The 20,776-nt window shown below is 51.0% G+C and overlaps 2 protein-coding genes across 3 annotated transcripts in view; both read right to left on the minus strand.

The window, feature by feature from the left end:
• LOC120944304 (E3 ubiquitin-protein ligase DTX3L-like) overlaps positions 1-12,048 on the minus strand; it is a 73,900-nt gene extending 61,852 nt beyond the window's left edge. Inside the window, exons 1-3 of one of the 2 annotated variants that reach the window (XM_040358338.1) lie at positions 11,939-12,048; positions 4,758-5,147; positions 2,798-2,934 (exon numbers count right to left, since the gene is read on the minus strand). In XM_040358338.1, coding sequence (XP_040214272.1) covers positions 2,798-2,934; positions 4,758-4,947 — 327 coding nt within the window. In that variant the 5' untranslated portion in view covers positions 4,948-5,147; positions 11,939-12,048. Of the gene's footprint in view, positions 1-2,797; positions 2,935-4,757; positions 5,281-11,938 lie in introns of those variants that run through there. The other variant, XM_040358337.1, reaches the window with a different exon arrangement.
• The window catches only part of LOC120944301 (protein mono-ADP-ribosyltransferase PARP14-like), a 575,277-nt gene that overhangs the window by 296,779 nt on the left and 257,722 nt on the right, over positions 1-20,776 (minus strand). The gene's annotated exons all lie outside the window — the stretch shown is intronic.

The raw sequence follows: 20,776 nt of genomic DNA on the forward strand, positions 1-20,776 counted from the left end.
TGTTTGTATTACAGAGGGAAATCACTTAGCCGCCCGGCAGATGTCAGAGGGAGATCTCGGACCCTCCGTCTGTAATACAAACATCGAAGAAAGGCAGCGCCGGGCGGTCACGTGATCTCCCTCTCCTGTCCTATATATAGGGCCCTCCAATCTCAATGTGTTTCCTGCACTGGGGGCCATCAGATGGGGTATACATATCCATTGCTCCATCTAGTGTAAAAAAACATTTCCACTGTCATTATTCGGCAGGCAGTACTGTCTGTGTCTCTCATTGTGTCGCTCTGTTCCTCTGGGATGTAGCACCCTGATGTTTGGGCGAGGTTGCTGTTACATTTATTTGGCGAGTAACCTTTGAGGCCTGGCTAGTAGCTCAGGACTTGAAATTTTGAGTCTCTTTTGGACATACTTCTTGGGTATGTAGTGACCACACTTCACACAGTATACTCCTTTTGCACATTTTGAGTATCATTTATTTGATTTTTCACTAATTACTATTTTGTGGATGTGAACATCTTCACCAGCGCCACACTATATATTTCACGTTTGTTCACAATATTGTCTCATTGTTGTGTCGGCAGCTCTATATATATACTTTTTTGGTTGGCGCAATATATTATTTGCTCTTTTTTATATGTCTGAGGGACTATCCAGAAGCAAGAGCACAGCGGAGGGTTGGGACTGTGGGCTTGTAGTCCAGCCAGAAGTAATGGTTCTGCGGCCGGGGGAACCAGTCGTAGTCGGAAGTAGGGGGGAAGCTGTCGCCATAAAGGGACCATCCACCTTTCTACCGTTGTGAGACCATTGTGAGTGAGCTGAGGCCAGTACCAGAGCAGACTTCGCCAGCCGGGGACTGTGAAGAAGTTGGAAAAAACTTCAGCAAGTGCCAAATCAGGGACCCAGTGGGACAGCGGAGGTGACTCTTATGGAGTGCCAAGTCAGGGACCCAATGTGTCAACAGGGTTGACGCTTGAGTATCTGTGAGTGGCAAGCCAGAGACCCAGCAGGGAAGCGGGGGTGATGCTTGAGGAAGATACTGAGTGCTAGAAGTGGAAGAGCTCAGGGGATCCAGTGGCGAGTGGATCTGAAGTCTAGTGAGAGAGACCGGGAGCTCGCTGAGTGAGTGTGAGGATAAAGAGAACTGTTCGTGTTGCAGATAATTGGATACCATTAACGTTAGTAACAGCTACAAGATTGTTGCCATAGGAGACAGCGGTCCTACCTATACAGAAGTGGTGTCCGGCTGGAGGCCATTCACCTGTATAGCTGTCTACCTATAGAAGTCTTGGAGTCTGCTAATTAACGTTGCATCTGTCTAAGGGCTCTTTCACACATATGGACAAGCGGTCCGTTTATTACAAGTCCGTTTACGGACTTGTAATTGTTCCCTATGGGATTGCAGACGTTAGCGGATGATGCATCCGCTAAAGTCCGCAACCATCCGCTAACGTCCGCAACCATCCGCTTTTGCGGACGGAAGAAAACCCTATTTTTCTTCCGTCCGGCGGAACGGATCGGATGAATACAGACACACGGTCCGTATTCATCCGATTCCCCATAGGGGAGAGGGGAGGAGAGACAGGGCGGTCTCTGCACAGTGTGCGGGGACCGCCCTGTCCGCCGACAGCTCAGCGGGGATTACGGAGGAATCTCCGCTGAGCCAAACGGGCTAACGGAGCGGATCAATTACGGAGCCGCTCCGTGTGAAAGAGCCCTAAGGGTATCCTGGCCCTAACCCTCCCTCCCACCATTCTGTTTAAGAAATAATAAATCTCTTTGCATTCAAAAAGTGTCTGGCTCCCATCATTTCATCTTGCATTACACCAGTGTTTCTCAATTCCAGTCCTCAGGCCCCCCCAACAGGTCAGGTTTTCAGGATTTCCCTCAGATGAAAAGGCTGTGGTGATTACTAAGGCAGTGAAACTGATCAAATCACCTGTGCAAAATAATGGAAATCCTGAAAACCTGACCTGTTGGGGGGGCCTGAGGACTGGAATTGAGAAACACTGCATTACACCCACCGTGCCTTGTAACCCGCTCTACATTGAGGGATGTCATCTCTCCCTGACTCTGGAGGTCACCTTTAGGTAGGGTGACCAGACATCCCCAGTTTCAGGGGACAGTCCCCTGATTGAGGACACTGTCCCCGGACCAAGTCTGTCCCTGGTTTTGTCCCCAGATTGGATTCAATAGGGGGCAGGGGCAATTTCAAAGACAGTCAATGCGGAATTAAAATAAAGAAATTAGAATTACACCCCCCCTGCTCCGCCGTGCCTACTAGCATAGGAGGGGTGTATTTTTTCCATTATCTGTGCCCCTTTCTGATGATCATGTGCTGGTCGGAGCGGAGGGAATATTTCTTCAGTTTCGCTCGCATGTTCTTCTGCCTTGGCTCAAATCCCGGCCAGCCACCTTCCTATCTCCTTGCCTTCCCTGGCGGAGTGATCTTCCTCCGCTCCCCATCCAGTAGTAGCCGGGGCCTGAAGAGTAAGACTTGAGAGGCTGTGAGGTGGGCGTTGACGGGCAGAGAGTCGCTGATTGCCGCCATTACTAGTAAAGAAAAAATATGTCCCCGGATTTCACTTTAAAAATCTGGTCACCTTATCTTTAGGCCTCAAGGTCCCCCGGTTCACCTTACCTTGGAGGAGTTTCATTTTATCCTTCATCTTTTAATTCCAAAAATTTTCCATATTCATCCACTACAAGATGGAGAAATCAGAGCACCCCCCCCCCCCCCCCAACACTGAGCTGAGAACGCAAAAGGTTTGATCTCATTAGTAACAAGAGAAGTGAAACTTACATTTGAAGCGGCCGATGAGGAGAAAGGATTGCCCATTCTCTGTGCGCTTTCTGCGTCTGGAAAGACGTTCACCAATAATGTCCCCGCTTTTTCTAATGGAACTTGATGAGGATTTTTCTGTAGAACCCTTTGCTGAGCTGTGAGAAAAAATGGAAAGTAAATATTGAAATATCTCTCCAGGAAATCTACAATGTATCCAAGTTTTTATTATTTTTTTATAAATTGATATTTTAGATCTGTTTTAATATCTACAGTATATACACATTCCTTATTATTACATGACCGAGGATTTCCAATGTAATGTATGAGGATCACCCTCCAGTCCTCAGTACTTACCTCCCTCCTCCTTGTAGTGTATGAGGATCCCCTCCAGTCCTCAGTACTTACCTCCCTCCTCCTTGTAGTGTATGAGGATCCCCTCCAGTCCTCAGTACTTACCTCCCTCCTCCTTGTAGTGTATGAGGATCCCCCTCCAGTCCTCAGTCCTCACCTCCCTCCTCCTTGTAGTGTATGAGGATCCCCTCCAGTCCTCAGTACTTACCTCCCTCCTCCTTGTAGTGTATGTGGATCTCCCTCCAGTCCTCAGTACTTACCTCCCTCCTCCTTGTAGTGTATGAGGATCTCCCTCCAGTCCTCAGTACTTACCTCCCTCCTCCTTGTAGTGTATAAGGATCCCCTCCAGTCCTCAGTACTTACCTCCCTCCTCCTTGTAGTGTATGAGGATCCCCTCCAGTCCTCAGTACTTACCTCCCTCCTCCTTGTAGTGTATGAGGATCCCCCTCCAGTCCTCAGTACTTACCTCCCTCCTCCTTGTAGTGTATGAGGATCTCCCTCCAGTCCTCAGTACTTACCTCCCTCCTCCTTGTAGTGTATGAGGATCTCCCTCCAGTCCTCAGTACTTACCTCCCTCCTCCTTGTAGTGTATGAGGATCCCCCTCCAGTCCTCAGTACTTACCTCCCTCCTCTTTGTAGTGTATGAGGATCCCCCTCCAGTCCTCAGTACTTACCTCCCTCCTCCTTGTAGTGTATGAGGATCCCCTCCAGTCCTCAGTATTTACCTCCCTCCTCCTTGTAGTGTATGAGGATCCCCTCCAGTCCTCAGTACTTACCTCCCTCCTCCCTGTAGTGTATGAGGATCTCCTCCAGTCCTCAGTACTTACCTCCCTTCTCCTTGTAGTGTATGAGGATCCCCCTCCAGTCCTCAGTACTTACCTCCCTCCTCCCTGTAGTGTATGAGGATCCCCCTCCAGTCCTCAGTACTTACCTCCCTCCTCCTTGTAGTGTATGAGGATCTCCTCCAGTCCTCAGTACTTACCTCCCACCTCCTTGTAGTGTATGAGGATCCCCCTCCGGTCCTCAGTACTTACCTCCCTCCTCCTTGTAGTGTATGAGGATCCCCTCAAGTCCTCAGTACTTACCTCCCTCCTCCTTGTAGTGTATGAGGATCCCCTCAAGTCCTCAGTACTTACCTCCCTCCTCCCTGTAGTGTATGAGGATCCCCCTCCAGTCCTCAGTACTTACCTCCCTCCTCCTTGTAGTGTATGAGGATCCCCCTCCAGTCCTCAGTACTTACCTCCCTCCTCCTTGTAGTGTATGAGGATCCCCTCCAGTCCTCAGTACTTACCTCCCTCCTCCTTGTAGTGTATGAGGATCCCCTCCAGTCCTCAGTACTTACCTCCCTCCTCCTTGTAGTGTATGAGGATCCCCTCCAGTCCTCAGTACTTACCTCCCTCCTCCTTGTAGTGTATGAGGATCCCCCCAGTCCTCAGTACTTACCTCCCTCCTCCTTGTAGTGTATGAGGATCCCCTCCAGTCCTCAGTACTTACCTCCCTCCCTGTAGTGTATGAGGATCCCCCTCCAGTCCTCAGTACTTACCTCCCTCCTCCTTGTAGTGTATGAGGATCCCCCTCCAGTCCTCAGTACCTATAGAATAGGAGTAGCCCCTCCCCCAGTACCTACCTTTCTCCTCCTTGAAGTATATGAGGATGTATCCTCGGCTGCAGTCAGTTTCAGGAATTTCACAGTCTCCTCCGCTGGATTCTTTTGGACTTTGGAAATATTTGTGAATTTTATTCTTCACTTTTTTCAGCTCTTTGGGCCCCTGATCCCACTGAAGTAGTACGGGATATCGGTAAGTTGTGTCCCCCATTCTGTGTGTTGCTCTGGAAGGTGACGGTCTATGTCGGTGACATGACGATGTGTTGGGTGTGAGGCAGAAAATGGCTCTCGTCTGACTTTCACTTTCGTTTTCTCAGTTTTCAGTCTCTCCTCCTCTTCTGGGAAATCCCTTCCCACTCCGAGAAAAGTCTCCACCGATCACCGATCACCGACCACCGCCGCTTCTGGGCTCTGCAGGAGATACAAACCGGGGGCAGGGCTGAGCACAGGAGCTGACACTCTAATCCTCACAATGAGTTTAATATTGGGTTTCTGGGGACATTGTGTCAGGTTTGGGGATTGGAGGGAATCACATGACTCAGATGAGGAAGTAAAATGTTATTTTCTGACATTCTGTAACATAATAGCGATGGGGGAGGGGGGAGGGAGCCTGGAGGTGACATCTGAGAAATGTGCTGAGCTGTCAGGTGACCGGAGGAGGGGAATGACAGGAGCTGCCACTGTCCCCAAATTCCAGGGACAGTCTGAAGTCCCCCCCCCCCCCCCCCCCCCCCCCCGAGTCCTGTGCATCCTGTGTTATAAATATTACATTCATAATAATAATAAACAAGTTCAACGTTTTCATATCATCCTGTTGTGTTTTGTTACCACATTTAACCTCTCGCTGCCCACAGAACACACAGAATGTGCGGCAGAGAGGAGGATGGACCTCAATGTCTACACACACTGTTCCTGTCGCCGAGAATGTGTTTCCAGCACGATGGCATCGCGCTGATTCGCGGCGACAGGGTGCCGACATCTCGCACTCACTGGAATAGGAAGAGCACATTCTAGCGAGCGCGTCATAGAAGCGACGGGGATCCGACTTGGATTCCCGCCAATTCTAGCCGCAGCATTTGGTATGAATCATGAGAGGGAGAACTCCACGCCAAATTTTAAACAAAAAAAACGGCATGGGTTCCCCCCCCCAGGGGCATACCAGGCCCTTAGGTCTGGTATGGGTTGTAAGGAGAACCCCCCCTATGCCGAAAAACTGGCGTGGGGGTCCCCCTACAATCCATACCAGACCCGTATCCAAAGCATGCCGCCCGGCCGGCCAGGAAAGGAGTGGGGACGAGCGAGCGCCCCCCCCCCCCTGAGCTGTACCGGGCCGCATGCGCTCAACATGGGGGGGGTGCTCTGGGGCAAGGGGGCGCACTGCGGCCCCCCCACCCCAGAGCACCCTGTCCCCATGTTGATAAGGACAGGGCCTCTTCCCGACAACCCTTGCCGTCAGAGCGGAGAAGACCCCCGGAGAGCGGAGAAGATGGAAGAAGACCCCCGGAGAGCGGAGAAGATGGAAGAAGACCCCCGGAGAGCGGAGAAGACCCCCGGAGAGCAGAGAAGACCCCCGGAGAGCAGAGAAGACCCCCGGAGAGCGGAGAAGATAGAAGAAGACCCCCAGAGAGCGGAGAAGACCCCCAGAGAGCGGAGAAGACCCCTGGAGAGCGGAGGAGATGGAAGAAGACCCCCAGAGAGCGGAGAAGACCCCCGGAGAGCGGAGAAGATAGAAGAAGACCCCCGGAGAGCGGAGAAAACCCCCGGAGAGCAGAGAAGACCCCCGGAGAGCGGAGAAGATAGAAGAAGACCCCCGGAGATCGGAGAAGACCCCCGGAGAGCGGAGAAGATGGAAGAAGACCCCCAGAGAGTGGAGAAGACCCCCAAAGAGCGGAGAAGACCCCCGGAGAGCGGAGAAGACCCCCGGAGAGCGGAGAAGATAGAAGAAAACCCCCGGAGAGCAGAGAAGACCCCCGGAGAGCGGAGAAGATAGAAGAAGACCCCCGGAGAGGACCCCCGGAGAGCGGAGAAGATAGAAGAAGACCCCCAGAGAGCGGAGAAGACCCCCAGAGAGCGGAGAAGATGGAAGAAGACCCCCAGAGAGCGGAGAAGACCCCCGGAGAGCGGAGAAGACCCCCGGAGAGCGGAGAAGACCCCCGGAGAGCGGAGAAGACCCCCGGAGAGCAGAGAAGACCCCCGGAGAGCGGAGAAGATAGAAGAAGACCCCCGGAGAGCGGAGAAGACCCCCGGAGAGCGGAGAAGATGGAAGAAGACCCCCAGAGAGTGGAGAAGACCCCCAGAGAGCGGAGAAGACCCCCCGGAGAGCGGAGAAGACCCCCGGAGAGCGGAGAAGATAGAAGAAAACCCCCGGAGAGCAGAGAAGACCCCCGGAGAGCGGAGAAGATAGAAGAAGACCCCCGGAGAGCGGAGAAAACCCCCGGAGAGCAGAGAAGACCCCCGGAGAGCGGAGAAGATAGAAGAAGACCCCCAGAGAGCGGAGAAGACCCCCGGAGAGCGGAGAAGATGGAAGAAGACCCCCAGAGAGTGGAGAAGACCCCCAAAGAGCGGAGAAGACCCCCGGAGAGCGGAGAAGATAGAAGAAGACCCCCAGAGAGCGGAGAAGACCCCCGGAGAGCGGAGAAGATGGAAGAAGACCCCCAGAGAGTGGAGAAGACCCCCAAAGAGCGGAGAAGACCCCCGGAGAGCGGAGAAGATAGAAGAAAACCCCCGGAGAGCAGAGAAGACCCCCGGAGAGCGGAGAAGATAGAAGAAGACCCCCGGAGAGCGGAGAAGACCCCCGGAGAGCAGAGAAGACCCCCGGAGAGCGGAGAAGACCCCCGGAGAGCGGAGAAGATGGAAGAAGACCCCCAGAGAGTGGAGAAGACCCCCGGAGAGCGGAGAAGACCCCCGGAGCTGACTAATAAATTATTTTAAAACCCTGTGTCGTGTTTATTTTTATTGACGCTTTGCCTCCAGGTGAATGGGTAGGAGTACGATGTACCCCATATTCATTCACTTAGGGTGGGGGGGCCAGTATCTAGAGAACTAGCAAATTATTGTAACCAGTGATTATATTTATTTCCCTCCAGCGTTCTCTGGAATTGTTACATTGTATCTCTTCTTACGAGGACCTGTGTATTCTCTGTGCTCCTCACCTCCATGAGAATATTTGTTCAGAAAAGAAAAAAAATTGCCTAAAAGAACATTTGTTTTTTCCCCAATTTGCACAGAACTAAAATGTATGAATGGGGCTTTGTAATTTTTGTTTTTATTCTTTAAATGGACCCAGAAGTGTTCAAAATGCAAAATAAAATGACCCGTTCCCTTCTCTATCACTAAACCCGCCATGACGCGATTTCTGTGCGCAGCATTACATCCAACCGCCATTGTGCAGCAGCAAAGTGTCCCTGGAAATGATTCCGGCCACAGATCCCATCATGTAATATACCGTATTATCAGTGGTGGCTGGTGCTAAAAAAAATTGGGGGGGGGGGGCCAATGGGCGCAAACCAAGTAAAAAAAAAATTTAAACAAAAAACATCAAACGCAGCCACTGTGCCCCATCAAACGCAGCCACTGTGCCCCATCAAACGCAGCCACTGTGCCCCATCAAACGCAGCCACTGTGCCCCATCAAACGCAGCCACTGTGCCCATCAAACGCAGCCATTGTGCCCATCAAACACACTCCCACTGTGCCCATCAAACGCAGCCACTGTGCCCATCAAACACTCCCACTGTGCCCATCAAACGCAGCCACTGTGCCCATCAAACGCAGCCACTGTGCCCATCAAACGCAGCCACTGTGCCCCATCAAATGCAGCCAACTGTGCCCATCAAACACGCTCCCACCGTGCCCCATCAAACACAGCCACTGTGCCCATCAAACACGCTCCCACCGTGCCCCATCAAACGCAGCCACTGTGCCCAAACGCAGCCACTGTGCCCAAACGCAGCCACTGTGCCCATCAAACGCAGCCACTGTGCCCATCAAACTCAGCCACTGTGCCCATCAAACACGCTCCCACCGTGCCCCATCAAACGCAGCCACTGTGCCCATCAAACGCAGCCACTGTGCCCATCAAACGCAGCCACTGTGCCCATCAAACCCAGCCACTGTGCCCATCAAACCCAGCCACTGTGCCCATCAAACCCAGCCACTGTGCCCATCAAACGCAGCCACTGTGCCCATCAAACGCAGCCACTGTGCCCATCAAACGCTCCCACTGTGCCCATCAAACACAGCCACTGTGCCCATCAAACGCACTCCCACTGTGCCCATCAAACACAGCCACTGTGCCCATCAAACGCAGCCACTGTGCCCCATCAAACACGCTCCCACCGTGCCCCATCAAACGCAGCCACTGTGCCCCATCAAACGCTCCCACTGTGCCCATCAAACGCAGCCACTGTGCCCATCAAACGCAGCCACTGTGCCCATCAAACGCAGCCACTGTGCCCATCAAACGCTCCCACTGTGCCCATCAAACGCTCCCACTGTTCCCATCAAACGCTCCCACTGTGCCCATCAAACGCAGCCACTGTGCCCATAATGACTGTGCCCAATACCTGCCACTGTGCCAGTGTGAGTGTGCCCCCGGCCCACTCGCCGTCTGCCCAGCACTTACCCTGTCTTTTGGGGCAGTGGGTGACGGCTGCATAAAGCTGTGTAAGGGGCCCCGAAATTTGTGATGGCTGCCCTGAAGGTTACCTGGCATCAGCCTCTTACAGTCCCTGTACAGCAGAGCTCAGACTGGGAGGGAGAATGAGCCAATCAGTTCACACGATGACAGGAAGCATGCTGATAGGAGGAGCGATCAAAATGACATGCTGGGGGCAGGTCCAGGAGTATCTGGGTTCATAGGAAGAAGGTTGAATGATGCTTGGCATCAGACTGAGGACATCTATTGGCAGAAAAATGTACTGCGGAACACAGCCGGATCTACTGTGGGGGGGGGGGGGGACATTGTGCCTTGTCTGCTGAGCTCCTCCCTCCATCGCTGCACTCAGGGTCAGGACAAGGGGGGAGGGGGTCAGGACAGGGGGAGGGGGAGGGGCTTTTCATTCAATCTTCTCTTTTAATAACAAAAAAACAATCTGGATTTTATAATAAAGATTGGAGCCGGTCCCACCAATAAATGAGAGGACCCCCCGCCACGCATGCACACAGGAGTTCCTGTACATTGTACGGGGGGGGGGCTGGTGGGGGATTTACCCCCAGGGGGGAGGGGAGGGGCAGGTGGGGTGTGACCCCGGATAGTCATTACCCCCTCTGAATCCCTTCCTGCATAGGCACCGCCCCCTTCTGGGTGGGTTCCCTTCACTTCCTGTCCCATCGCCACAAACAGGAAGTGAGCGTCACCAGAACTAGTGTCCCCATTGGGGAGATTTCCCTTCACTTCCTGTCCCATCACCACAAACAGGAAGTGAGTGTCACCAGAACTAGTGTCCCCATTGGGGAGATTTCCCTTCACTTCCTGTCCCATCACCACAAACAGGAAGTGAGTGTCACCAGAACTAGTGTCCCCATTGGGGAGATTTCCCTTCACTTCCTGTCCCATCGCCACAAACAGGAAGTGAGAGGAAATCCCTGGTTGTCACCAGAACTAGTGTCCCCATGGGAAGATTTCCCCTCAGTTCCTGTTCTGAGGACACAACATGTGGGATTTTCAATGATAGAGACAAATGGGGGGTCACAGAACCTGACAAGGGGTCTCGCCCCTCCCCCCTCCATCCAACATTAATTATCTTTAGTTATTCTCTAAAGCAGTGGCGGTGCGTCCATAGAGGGCGCAGGAGCGCCGCCCCCTCTCTCGTGCATTGCATGAATCTATGTATTGTCGTCGCTGCCGCCCACTATTCAGATGGCCGGCCCCCTGAATAACGGCAGCTGGTTGGCTGTGGAAGTGTCTATTAAAGCCAGCGGCTCTGATAGGCTTTCCGATGACAGCCTGAGGGCTCTAATTGGCTTCCAAATAGTTAACCTGGGGAAGCACGGAAGCACGGGGGGGTGCGTTTCCTGGTTAACACTGACACGCGTCTCAGCCAATCAGGTTCACCGGTTCTGGTTACTCATAACCTGATTGGCTGAAGCCACATCGAGGGCCGGAGAAGACATTGAGGGACGGTGGAAGTAGGATGGCTGACCCCAGAAAGGTAAGTGCCGGGAGGGGGCATTTTACAGGGCACAGCGGCGAAAATTGATGGGCACAGTGAGGCCGCAATTGTTTGTTTTTTTTTCGTTTGTTGGCGCCCCCCAAAAAAAAATTTGGAGCACCGGCCGCCACTGGTCTAAAGTGTCATTAAACCTCCAAAATGTGTCTCCTGAATTCTGAGGTTTCATTGGTAGAAATCTGGGCGGTCCCGTTCATAACTCCCCCCACTCACTGTCACAATGGGGGAGGGGTTGGGGGTGCAGGGGGCGGTGCTACAGTAACATGTTGCAAAAGGTGAACTTATTTTTTTTTTTACGATAGGTTAATGACACGCCTCTATAGAACCACGCCCATTTTAAACAAATGGCCCGCCCCTAATTAACACCTTGGCGCCAGCCGTAGACAAAATAGGCGTCCTCTCTGCGCCTGGCCCTGAGGCTGCATTCACACTATCGCGTATTTTGCCGCAATTTGTAAACTTTTTTTTTACAAAACATTTACATTGATGTCTATGCGGAACGCCGAAAGCCGCCTGAAAAAAAGGGTCCGGGACTTGTTTTCAGGCGGCAGTCGTACGGCGTTTCGGCGTGAACCATCTCATAGACATCAATGTAAATTCGCCCCTCCAGCGGCACGAGCGTCGGGCGTAAACACGCCTAGGTGTGAATGCAGCCTTTGCGCTGACCGCTGAGGGGCCGCATATTTGCGGGAATTGCTGCCTGTACACCTGTGTGTGACGGGGGGGGGAGCGTCCATGCTGCGCGCTCCCAGCACAGCTCCGTCACCTACCACAAAGCTTCCGATCGCTCATTGCGATCAGGGAGGAGTTTTCAAACCATGTGACCACCGTGACAGCCAATCGTGGCGGTCGTGTGATCTTAAGCCGCCTCCCTGCGTCATAAACCTTTTAAAGGGCGCTAAGAGGTTAAAGTCAGTCACCTACAATGGATTGCTGGAGGCGCAACCAAAAAAAAATCAAAGGTGTCCCTGGAAATGTTCTGGAAATGTTGGTATTTGTGCCCCACGGGTGAGGTAAGTGCTTAGGTACTTACCTACAAGGAAATCCACGACAGGCCTCGCAGCAAAGCTAAACCACAGAAACAGAGTTTTTATTGTCCAATCATCAATGGAGCTCAGTCCTCCCTCCACACACTGCAATATACAAGAGAGCAGACTAATAACAGCGTCCCCTAGTGATGACATCACACAGTGCAAAGGTGATAAGCATAGGTGTGCGCAGCCTAGTGCAGTGATGGGGAACCTTGGCACCTCAGATGTTTTGAAACTACATTTCCCATGATGCTCAGGCACTCTGCAGTGTGGTGGAGCATCATGGGAAATGTAGTTTCAAAACATCTGAGGCGCAGAGGTTCACCATCACTGGCCTAGTGCATTAGGGTGTGCGCCTCAAACACACGTATGCAGGGCCGATCCTAGGCAGGGTACCCAGGCGCCGCAGAGGGGGGGGGGGGGGGCGAAGCTCCAAAGTGCTCTCCTCCCTCCTCCTTGTCTGTGTCCAGAGCTTCTGCCAATCATCCCGTACATTCCCAGAAATGCTCTCCGAGTGCCACCCTCCAAGTAACCAAAGATGCCACATATTCCCCGCCCCCTGTAATGTGCTTCTGCTCCCAGAGCGCCCGAGCTACAGGGATCTATTGGACAAGTAATGATCTATGGGGACACCTGATGTGGGGGGCTCTGATGGGGGACACCTGCTGTGGGGGGCTCTGATGGGGGACACCTGCTGGGGGGGCTCTGATGGGGGACACCTGCTGGGGGGCTCTGATGGGGGACACCTGCTGTGGGGGGGGCTCTGATGGGGGACACCTGCTGGGGGGGGGCTCTGATGGGGGACACCTGCTGTGGGGACTCTGATGGGGGACACCTGCTGTGGGGGGGGCTCTGATGGGGGACACCTGCTGTGGGGGGCTCTGATGGGGGACACCTGATGTGGGGGGCTCTGATGGGGGACACCTGCTGTGGGGGGGGCTCTGATGGGGGACACCTGCTGGGGGGGCTCTGATGGGGGACACCTGCTGGGGGGGACTCTGATGAGGGACACTAATGAAGACTTCTTAGGGGAGCATCTCTGTGTTGGAGTCGTTGCCATAGAAACATTTGTAAAGGGGAGGAGTTAGTAAGATGACCACGCCCATGTATGTGCGCCAGAAATATTTCTGCACCCAGGCGCCTCTGGCCCTCGGATCGGCCCTGCGCGTATGTACGCTGCGTGTGCATCAGAGGCTCTCAACTCCTGTCCTCAGGGCCCACTAACAGGCCATGGCTCCTCCCCCCACAGGCAGGAAAATCAGCTGTTCAGAACGCCGCTTTGCAATGAACGCCACGCCGGCGTGGATGGACTTGTGCCTTACTTCCTTAACCCCTTCAGCCCCCCGGACCATTATGCAGGTAAAGGACCGGGCCCCTTTTTGCGATTCGGCACTGCGTCGCTTTAACTGACAATTGCGCGGTCGTGCGACGCGGCTCCCAAACAAAATCGGCGTCCTTTTTTCCCCACAAATAGAGATTTCTTTTGGTGGTATTTGATCGCCTCTGCGGTTTTTATTTTTTTTGCGCTATAAACAAAAATAGAGCGACAATTTTGAAAAAAAAAAGCAATATTTTTTTACTTTTTGTTATAATAAATATCCCGAAAAAAATATATAAAAAACGTTTTTTTTTTCCTCAGTTTAGGCCGATACGTATTCTTCTACTTATTTTTGGTAAAAAAAAATCGCAATAAGCGTTTATTGATTGGTTTGCGCACAAGTTACAGTGTCTACAAAATAGGGGATAGAGTTATGGCATTTTTTTTTATTAGTAATGGCGGCGATCAACGATTTTTTTCGTGACTGCGACATTGTGGCGGACACATCGGACACTTTTGACACCGTTTTGGGACCATTGTCATTTTCACAGCGAGCAGAGCTATAAAAATGCACTGATTACTGTGAAAATGACACTGGCAGGAAAGGGGTTAACCACTAGGTGGCGCTGTAGGGGTTAAGTTTGCCCTAAGGGTGCGTTCTAACTGTGGGGGGGGGGGGGCGTGGCTGTGCGTGTGACGTCACTGATCGTCGTTTCCTAACACAGGGAGCAGACGATCAGTGACATGCCACACTAGGAAGCACGGGGAAGGTTTCTTTACACCAACATCTCCCCGTTATTTCTCGCGGCGATCTGGTCACTGAGAAGAGGACAGGGTCGCGAGCGCGCTGGCTCCCCCCCCCCCCGCTTGAGGACCGCCGCACGCCGATGTACGTCGACAAAATGGCACGGCTGGGCACATGGGTGTACATGTACGTCCCCTTTAAGAGCCCAGCCGTGCCATTTTTTCGACGTACATCGGCGTGCGGCGGTCCTCAAGCGGTTAACCCCTTCCATACCGGGGTGCACTTACGCACCTTCCTGCCCAGGCTGATTTTCAGCTTTCATCGCTGTCGCAATTTGAATGACAATTGCGCGGTCGTGCTACACTGCACACAAATGAAATTGTTAGCATTTTGTTCCCACAAATAGAGCTTTCTTTTGGTGGTATTTGATCATCTCTGCGATTTTTATTTTTTGCGCAACAACTAAAAAACAATGAAATTTTTTGAAAAAAATTAAGTTTTTATTTTTTTCTGTTAATTTTTTTTGTAAATAAGTAAGTTTTCTTCTTCAATTATGGGCACCGATGAGGTGGCACTGATGGGCACCGATGAGGTGGCACTGATGGGCACCGATGAGGTGGCACTGATGGGTACCGATAGGCGGCACTAATGGGCACCGATAGGCGGCACTGATGGGCACTGATGTGCATTCATAGGCAGCACTGATGGGCACTCATAGGCGGCACTGATGGGCACTCATAGGCGGCACTCATGGGTGGCACTGATGGGTACTTATGGGTGGCACAGATGGGCACTGATAGGTGGGCACTGGGCATAGATGGGCACTGATGGACACTGAATGGTGGCACAGATGGCATTGCTGGGCATGATTACAGTCAGTGCCCATGTTGCCAGTCAGTGCCCATTTGTGGGCACTGATTGGCATTAATTGTGTTTATTTTTTTTGTTTTATTGTTTTTTTTTTGCTTTTTTTGTTTTGCTCCATTTGGCAACTGGGGGGCACTCCCTGGTGGCCCAGTGTTGGCATCCGAGGGGGGGGGGGGGCTGTGCTGATAAACAATCAGCGCGAACCCCCCCTGTCAGGGGAGCCGCCAATCGGCTCTCCTCTACTCGCGTCTGTCAGACATGAGTGAGGAAGAGCCGATCAACGGCTCTTCCTGTTTACATCGTGATCAGCCGTGATTGGACACGGCTGATCACGTGGTAAAGAGCCTCCGCATCACCGATCGCCCCCACGGGCGCACGCCGGCATGAAATCCTGCAGGACGTCAATGGTCTATGGACCGGGCGGGAAGCGGTTAACCTCCATGTAAGTGGATAATGCACCTGTATCTCATTAAAGGGGTGGTTCCCCCTAAAACAAATTTCTAACAATACATTCGTAAGACCCGTTACACTGCGGGTAGGCTGGCTTTTGTTTTGTTTTTTTAGTACATACCTCGATATCGCCGTTTCGTCCCTTGGCGGTGGGCGTTCCTAGTTGATTGACGTTCCTCCGACGGGCGCATACTGCGCGTCACGACTTTCCGGCAGAAGCCGAACGTCATTGCGCAGGCGCCGTATAGAGTCGGCTCTATACGGCGCCTGCGCAGCGACGTTCGGCTTCTTTCGGAAAGTCGTGACGTCACGTACGCGCCCGTCCGAGGAACGTCAATCAACTAGGAACGCCCACTGCCAAGGGACGAAACGGCGATATCGAGGTATGTACTAAAAAAACAAAAGCCAGCCTACCCGCAGTGTAAGCAGTCTTACGAATGTATTGTTAGAAATTTGTTTTAGGGGGAACCACCCCTTTAACATTTTTCAGTTCTAACCTAGAGGCGCCTGCGTTCCTCTTCTCATTCAGACACGTACGGAGCCGTAGTGTAACTTAGGTGGAGGACAGACATGACAGGGTGCAGGTAACTTGCGGAGGAGAAGGGGTTAATAAAGAGTGGGGGTGAGAAAGTTTAGCAAGAGCTTACCTGGTTGGAGGAGCCGGGAAGGAGGGAGGAGTTGCTGGATTGTCTGGAGAAGGAGGAGGAGGGGCATCAGCAGTCTGGGAGAAGAAGGTGAGGGAGAAAGTCCCACCCACCCGCCCGCCCTAAAGTTTATGAGGTAAGTGGGTTGTCGGTTTCCTTTTGGGTAGCGGTGGGTCCCCTGTACGTTTTATAAATAGACAGATGGTTCGGTAAAACGGTGGGGGGGGGAATAGTTACAGGGATGGAGTCCCCCTTGGTGGTCTGGTGTCAGTCTGGACCACCGGGGGAGAAGTGGGTGGGTCTGTGGTCAGCTAAGGTCCTCGAGGCGGGGGTTGCGACTGGGGACATGTTGTTAGCTACGATGGTACCACAGGAGTGGTAAAATGTTTAATAAAATATTAATATGTTAAATATTTAAGTTTGGGAGATATATATATATACAGTTATTTTGTATTTTGTTAACCACTTCCAGACCTTAGGTGTTTTTCAGATTTGGTGTTTGCAAGACTAAAACAGTTTTTTCTGCTAGAAAATTACTTAAAACCCCCAAACATTATATATATTTTTTTTCTAACACCCTAGAGAATAAAATAGTGGTCATTGCAATACTTTTTGTCACACCGTATTTGCGCAGCGGTCTTACAAGCGCACTTTTTTTGGAAAAAATTCACTTTTTTGAATTAAAAAATAAGACAACAATAAATTTGGCCCAATTTTTTTTATATATTGTGAAAGATAATGTTACGCCGAGTAAAATGATACCCAACATGTCACGCTTAAAAATTGCGCCCGCTCGTGGCATGGCGTCAAACTTTTACCCTTAAAAATCTCGATAGGCGATGTTTAAAAAATTCTACAGGTTGCATTTTTTGAGTTGCAGAGTAGGCCTAGGGCTAGAATTATTGCTCTCGCTCTAACGATCGCGGCGATACCTCACTTGTGTGATTTGAACACCGTTTTCATATGCGGGCGCTACTCGCGTATGCGTTCGCTTCTGAGCGCGAGCTTGTAGGGACGGGGCGCTTTAAAAAAAATTTTTTTTTTGTTTTCTTATTTATTTTTATTTATTTTATTACTTTTTACACTGAAAAAAAAATAAATAATTGATCACTTTTATTCCTATTATACGGAATGTAAACATCCCTTGTAATAGAAAAAAGCATGACAGGTCCTCTTAAATATGAGATCTGGGGTCAAAAAGACCTCAGATCTCATATTTGGGCTTAAATGCAAAAAAAAATAAAAAAATTGGAAATGTCATTTTTTCAAATGACAAAAAAAAAAATTGTCTCTTTAAGAGGCTGGGCTTGACTGACGTTTTGACGTCACTTCCGCCCAGCAGAGCTATGGGGACGGGCGAAGGAGATTTTTCCTTCAGTCTCGTCCCCGCTCAGCTGCCGAACAGTCGCGATCTCCTCCGCCGCTACCGACGGCTCCGGTAAGCGGCGGAGGGCGCGGGAGAGCGGCGGGAGGAGGGGGGCCCCTCTCCCGCCACCGATAACGGCGATCTCGCGGCGAATCCGCCGCGGAGACTGCCGTTATCGTGTACAGGACCGCGCACACTAAAGATTGATACCACGGTTGTGGCAGCAGCTGCTGCCGTTACCGAGATATCCATCTATAAAAAATGGACGTACATCGTCGTGCGCAGGTCTGGAAGTGGTTAATAAAGGCCTAACAGGCCATTTTAATCCAGCAGGTGTCAGTGGCCCAGATTCAAGAAGCTATTGCGCCCGCGCAACCATAGGTTGCGCGGCGCAATAGCTGTTTTGCTCCCGCGTAGCGAATGCCCCTGATTCAGGAACATCGCTACGCGGACTGCAGCCTAGGATATGACAGACATAAGCCTCCTTATGCCTTAATATCCCAGGCTGCATTCTTGCGTTGGCCGCTAGGGGGCGCGGCCATTGTGATCGGCGTATAGTATGCAAATTGCATACTACCACCGATTCACAAAAGTTGCGCGGGCCCTGCGCACGCAAGGTACGGAGTTTCCGTACGGCGACTTTAGCGCAAGGTTGCTCCTGCTAATAGCAGGGGCAGCCAATGCTAAAGTATAGCCGCCCTTCCCGCTCGTGAAATTTAAATTTCACGTCGTTTACGTAAGTGATTCGTGAATGGCGCTGGACGCCATTCACGTTCACTTAGAAGCAAATGACGTCCTTGCGACGTCATTTGCCGCAATGCACGTCGGGAAAGTTTCCCGACGGAGCATGCGCTGTTCGCTCGGCGCGGGAGCGCGCCTAATTTAAATGATTCCCGCCCCCGGCGGGATCATTTACATTAGGCGCCCTTACGCCGGGCTATTTAGCATAGCGCCCGCGCAATTTACGGAGCTACTGCTCCGTGAATCGCAGGCAAATCGAAATATTTGCGTGGGCGCAGAGCAAAAATCGTTGCCCTTTGCCCACGCAAATATTGCGCGGCTCTACCTGAATCTGGGCCGTTGTGTTTATTGGGAAGGTTATAGGGGAAGGGGTAAGGACTTGTTTTGGTTGGTGCAGTAAGGAATACGGCTGCCCTAGTCAAGACTTTAATGCTGGCCATACACGGGTCGAATTTCGAAAGATCTTTCTTTAAAAAATCCGAAAATGCATTTTGCGATCCGGTGGCGCCACCATTGATTTCGAAATTCGACCGACCAAACCTTCAATTTCACCTCCATGTTCCTACAGAGAAGAATTTTCGTGTCTGGGAATCTTCTTTCTTTCCGGGAATTTTCTTTTCTTGCACATATCGCATTTCTTTCTTGATTACATTTCTCGCACGATTCTCCCATCATTGGTTAGAAAATCGTTTGTTTTTTCTAAAAATATCCAACATGTTGGATTATTAACCACTTGCTTACTGGGCACATACACCCCCCTTGCTGCCCAGGCGAAATTTCAGCTTCCGGCACTGCGTCGCTTTAACTACTTCCCGACCTGCCCCCGTAGAACTACAGCGGCAGGTCGGCTCCCCTGCGCGACAGCCCGTACAATAACGTCGGCTCTCTTAGCGTCCACTAGGGGCTCGTGCGCGCCCCCCGCTCGTCCCTGACTCCCGTGCGGGTGCCCGGCGGGCGCTTAATCGCCGCCAGGCACCCGCGATTGCTCGTTACAGAGCGAGGACCAGGAGCTGTGTGTGTAAACACACAGCTCCCGGTCCTGTCAGGGGAGAAATTACGGATCGTCTGTTCATACAACGTATAAACAGAAGATCAGTCATTTCCCTGTAGGCCACCCCCCTACAGTTAGAACACACCCAGGGAACATACTTAACCCCTTCCCCGCCCCCTTCCCTGCCAGTGGCATTTTTTATAGCACTGATCGCTATAAAAATGACAATGGTCCCAAAAATGTGTCAAAAGTGTCCGAAGTGTCCGCCATAATGTCGCAGTCCCGAAAAAAAATCGCTGATCGCCGCCATTACTAGAAAAAAAAAATATTAATAAAAATGCCATAAAAATACCCCCTATTTTGTAGACACTATGTAGTAGATTCACGTAGATCGGCGTTTCTTTGTGCGGGCGTAACGTATCCTATTTACGTTACGCCGCCGCCATAGCGTAAATAGGCCGGCGTAAGCCCACCTAATTCAAATAGTGAAGAGGTGGGCGTGTGTTATGTAAATTAGGCTTGACACGACGTGATTGACGTTTTTCCCGAGCGGCGCATGTGCCTTTCGTGGAATATCCCAGTGTGCATTGCTCCAAAGTACGCCGCAAGGACGTCATTGGTTTCGACGTGAACGTAAATGACGTCCAGCCCCATTCACGGACGAGTTACGCAAACAACGTAAAAAAATTCAAAATTCGACGCGGGAACGACGTCCATACTTAACATTGGTACGCAGCACTTACGCCACCATATAGCAGGGGCAACTATACGCCGGGAAAAGCCTAACGTAAAGGGCGTAAATGTACTGCGTCGGCCGGGCGTACGTTCGTGAATTCGCGTATCTTGCTGATTTACATATTCTAAGTGTAAATCAGCGTACACGCCCCTAGCGGCCAGCGTAAATATGCAGTTACGATCCGACGGCGTAAGAGACTTACGCCGGTCGGATCTAATAGAAATCTATGCGTAACTGATTCTAAGAATCAGGCGCATAGATACGACCGGCCAGACTCAGAGATACGACGGCGTATCTGGAGATACGACGGCGTATCTTGTCTGTGAATCTGGCCCTATAACTTTTGCGCAAACCAATCAATAAATGTTTATTGGGATTTTTTTAATGAAAAATATGTAGAAGAATACGTATCGGCCTAAACTGAGGAAAATTGTTTTTTTTATATATTTTTGGGGGATATTTATTATAGCAAAAAGTAAAAAATATTATTTTTTTTCAAAATTGTCGCTCTATTTTTGTTTAAAGCGCAAAAACTAAAAACCGCAGAGGTGATCAAATACCACCAAAAGAAAGCTCCATTTGTGGGAAAAAAAAAAGGACGCCAGTTTTGTTTGGGAGCCACGTCGCACGACTGCGCAATTGTCAGTTAAAGCGACACAGTGCCGAATCGCAAAAAGTGCTCTGGTCTTTGACCAGCAATATGGTCCGGGGGTTAAGTGGTTAACTGACTATTGCGTGGTCGTGCGACGTGGCTCCCAAAAAAAATCCATTTTTTTTCCCCACAAATAGAGCTTTCTTTTGGTGGTATTTGATCACCTCGGCGGTTTTTATTTTTTGCGCTATAAACAAAAATAGAGCGACAATTTTGAAAAAAAAGCAATATATTTTACTTTTTGCTATAATAAATATCCCAATTTTTTTTTATTTTTTAAAACAATTTTCTCAGTTTAGGCCGATACGTATTCTTCTACATTTTTTTTTT

The sequence above is a fragment of the Rana temporaria genome, chromosome 6 (genome assembly GCF_905171775.1).
Source record: "Rana temporaria chromosome 6, aRanTem1.1, whole genome shotgun sequence".
Lineage (NCBI taxonomy): Eukaryota > Metazoa > Chordata > Amphibia > Anura > Ranidae > Rana > Rana temporaria.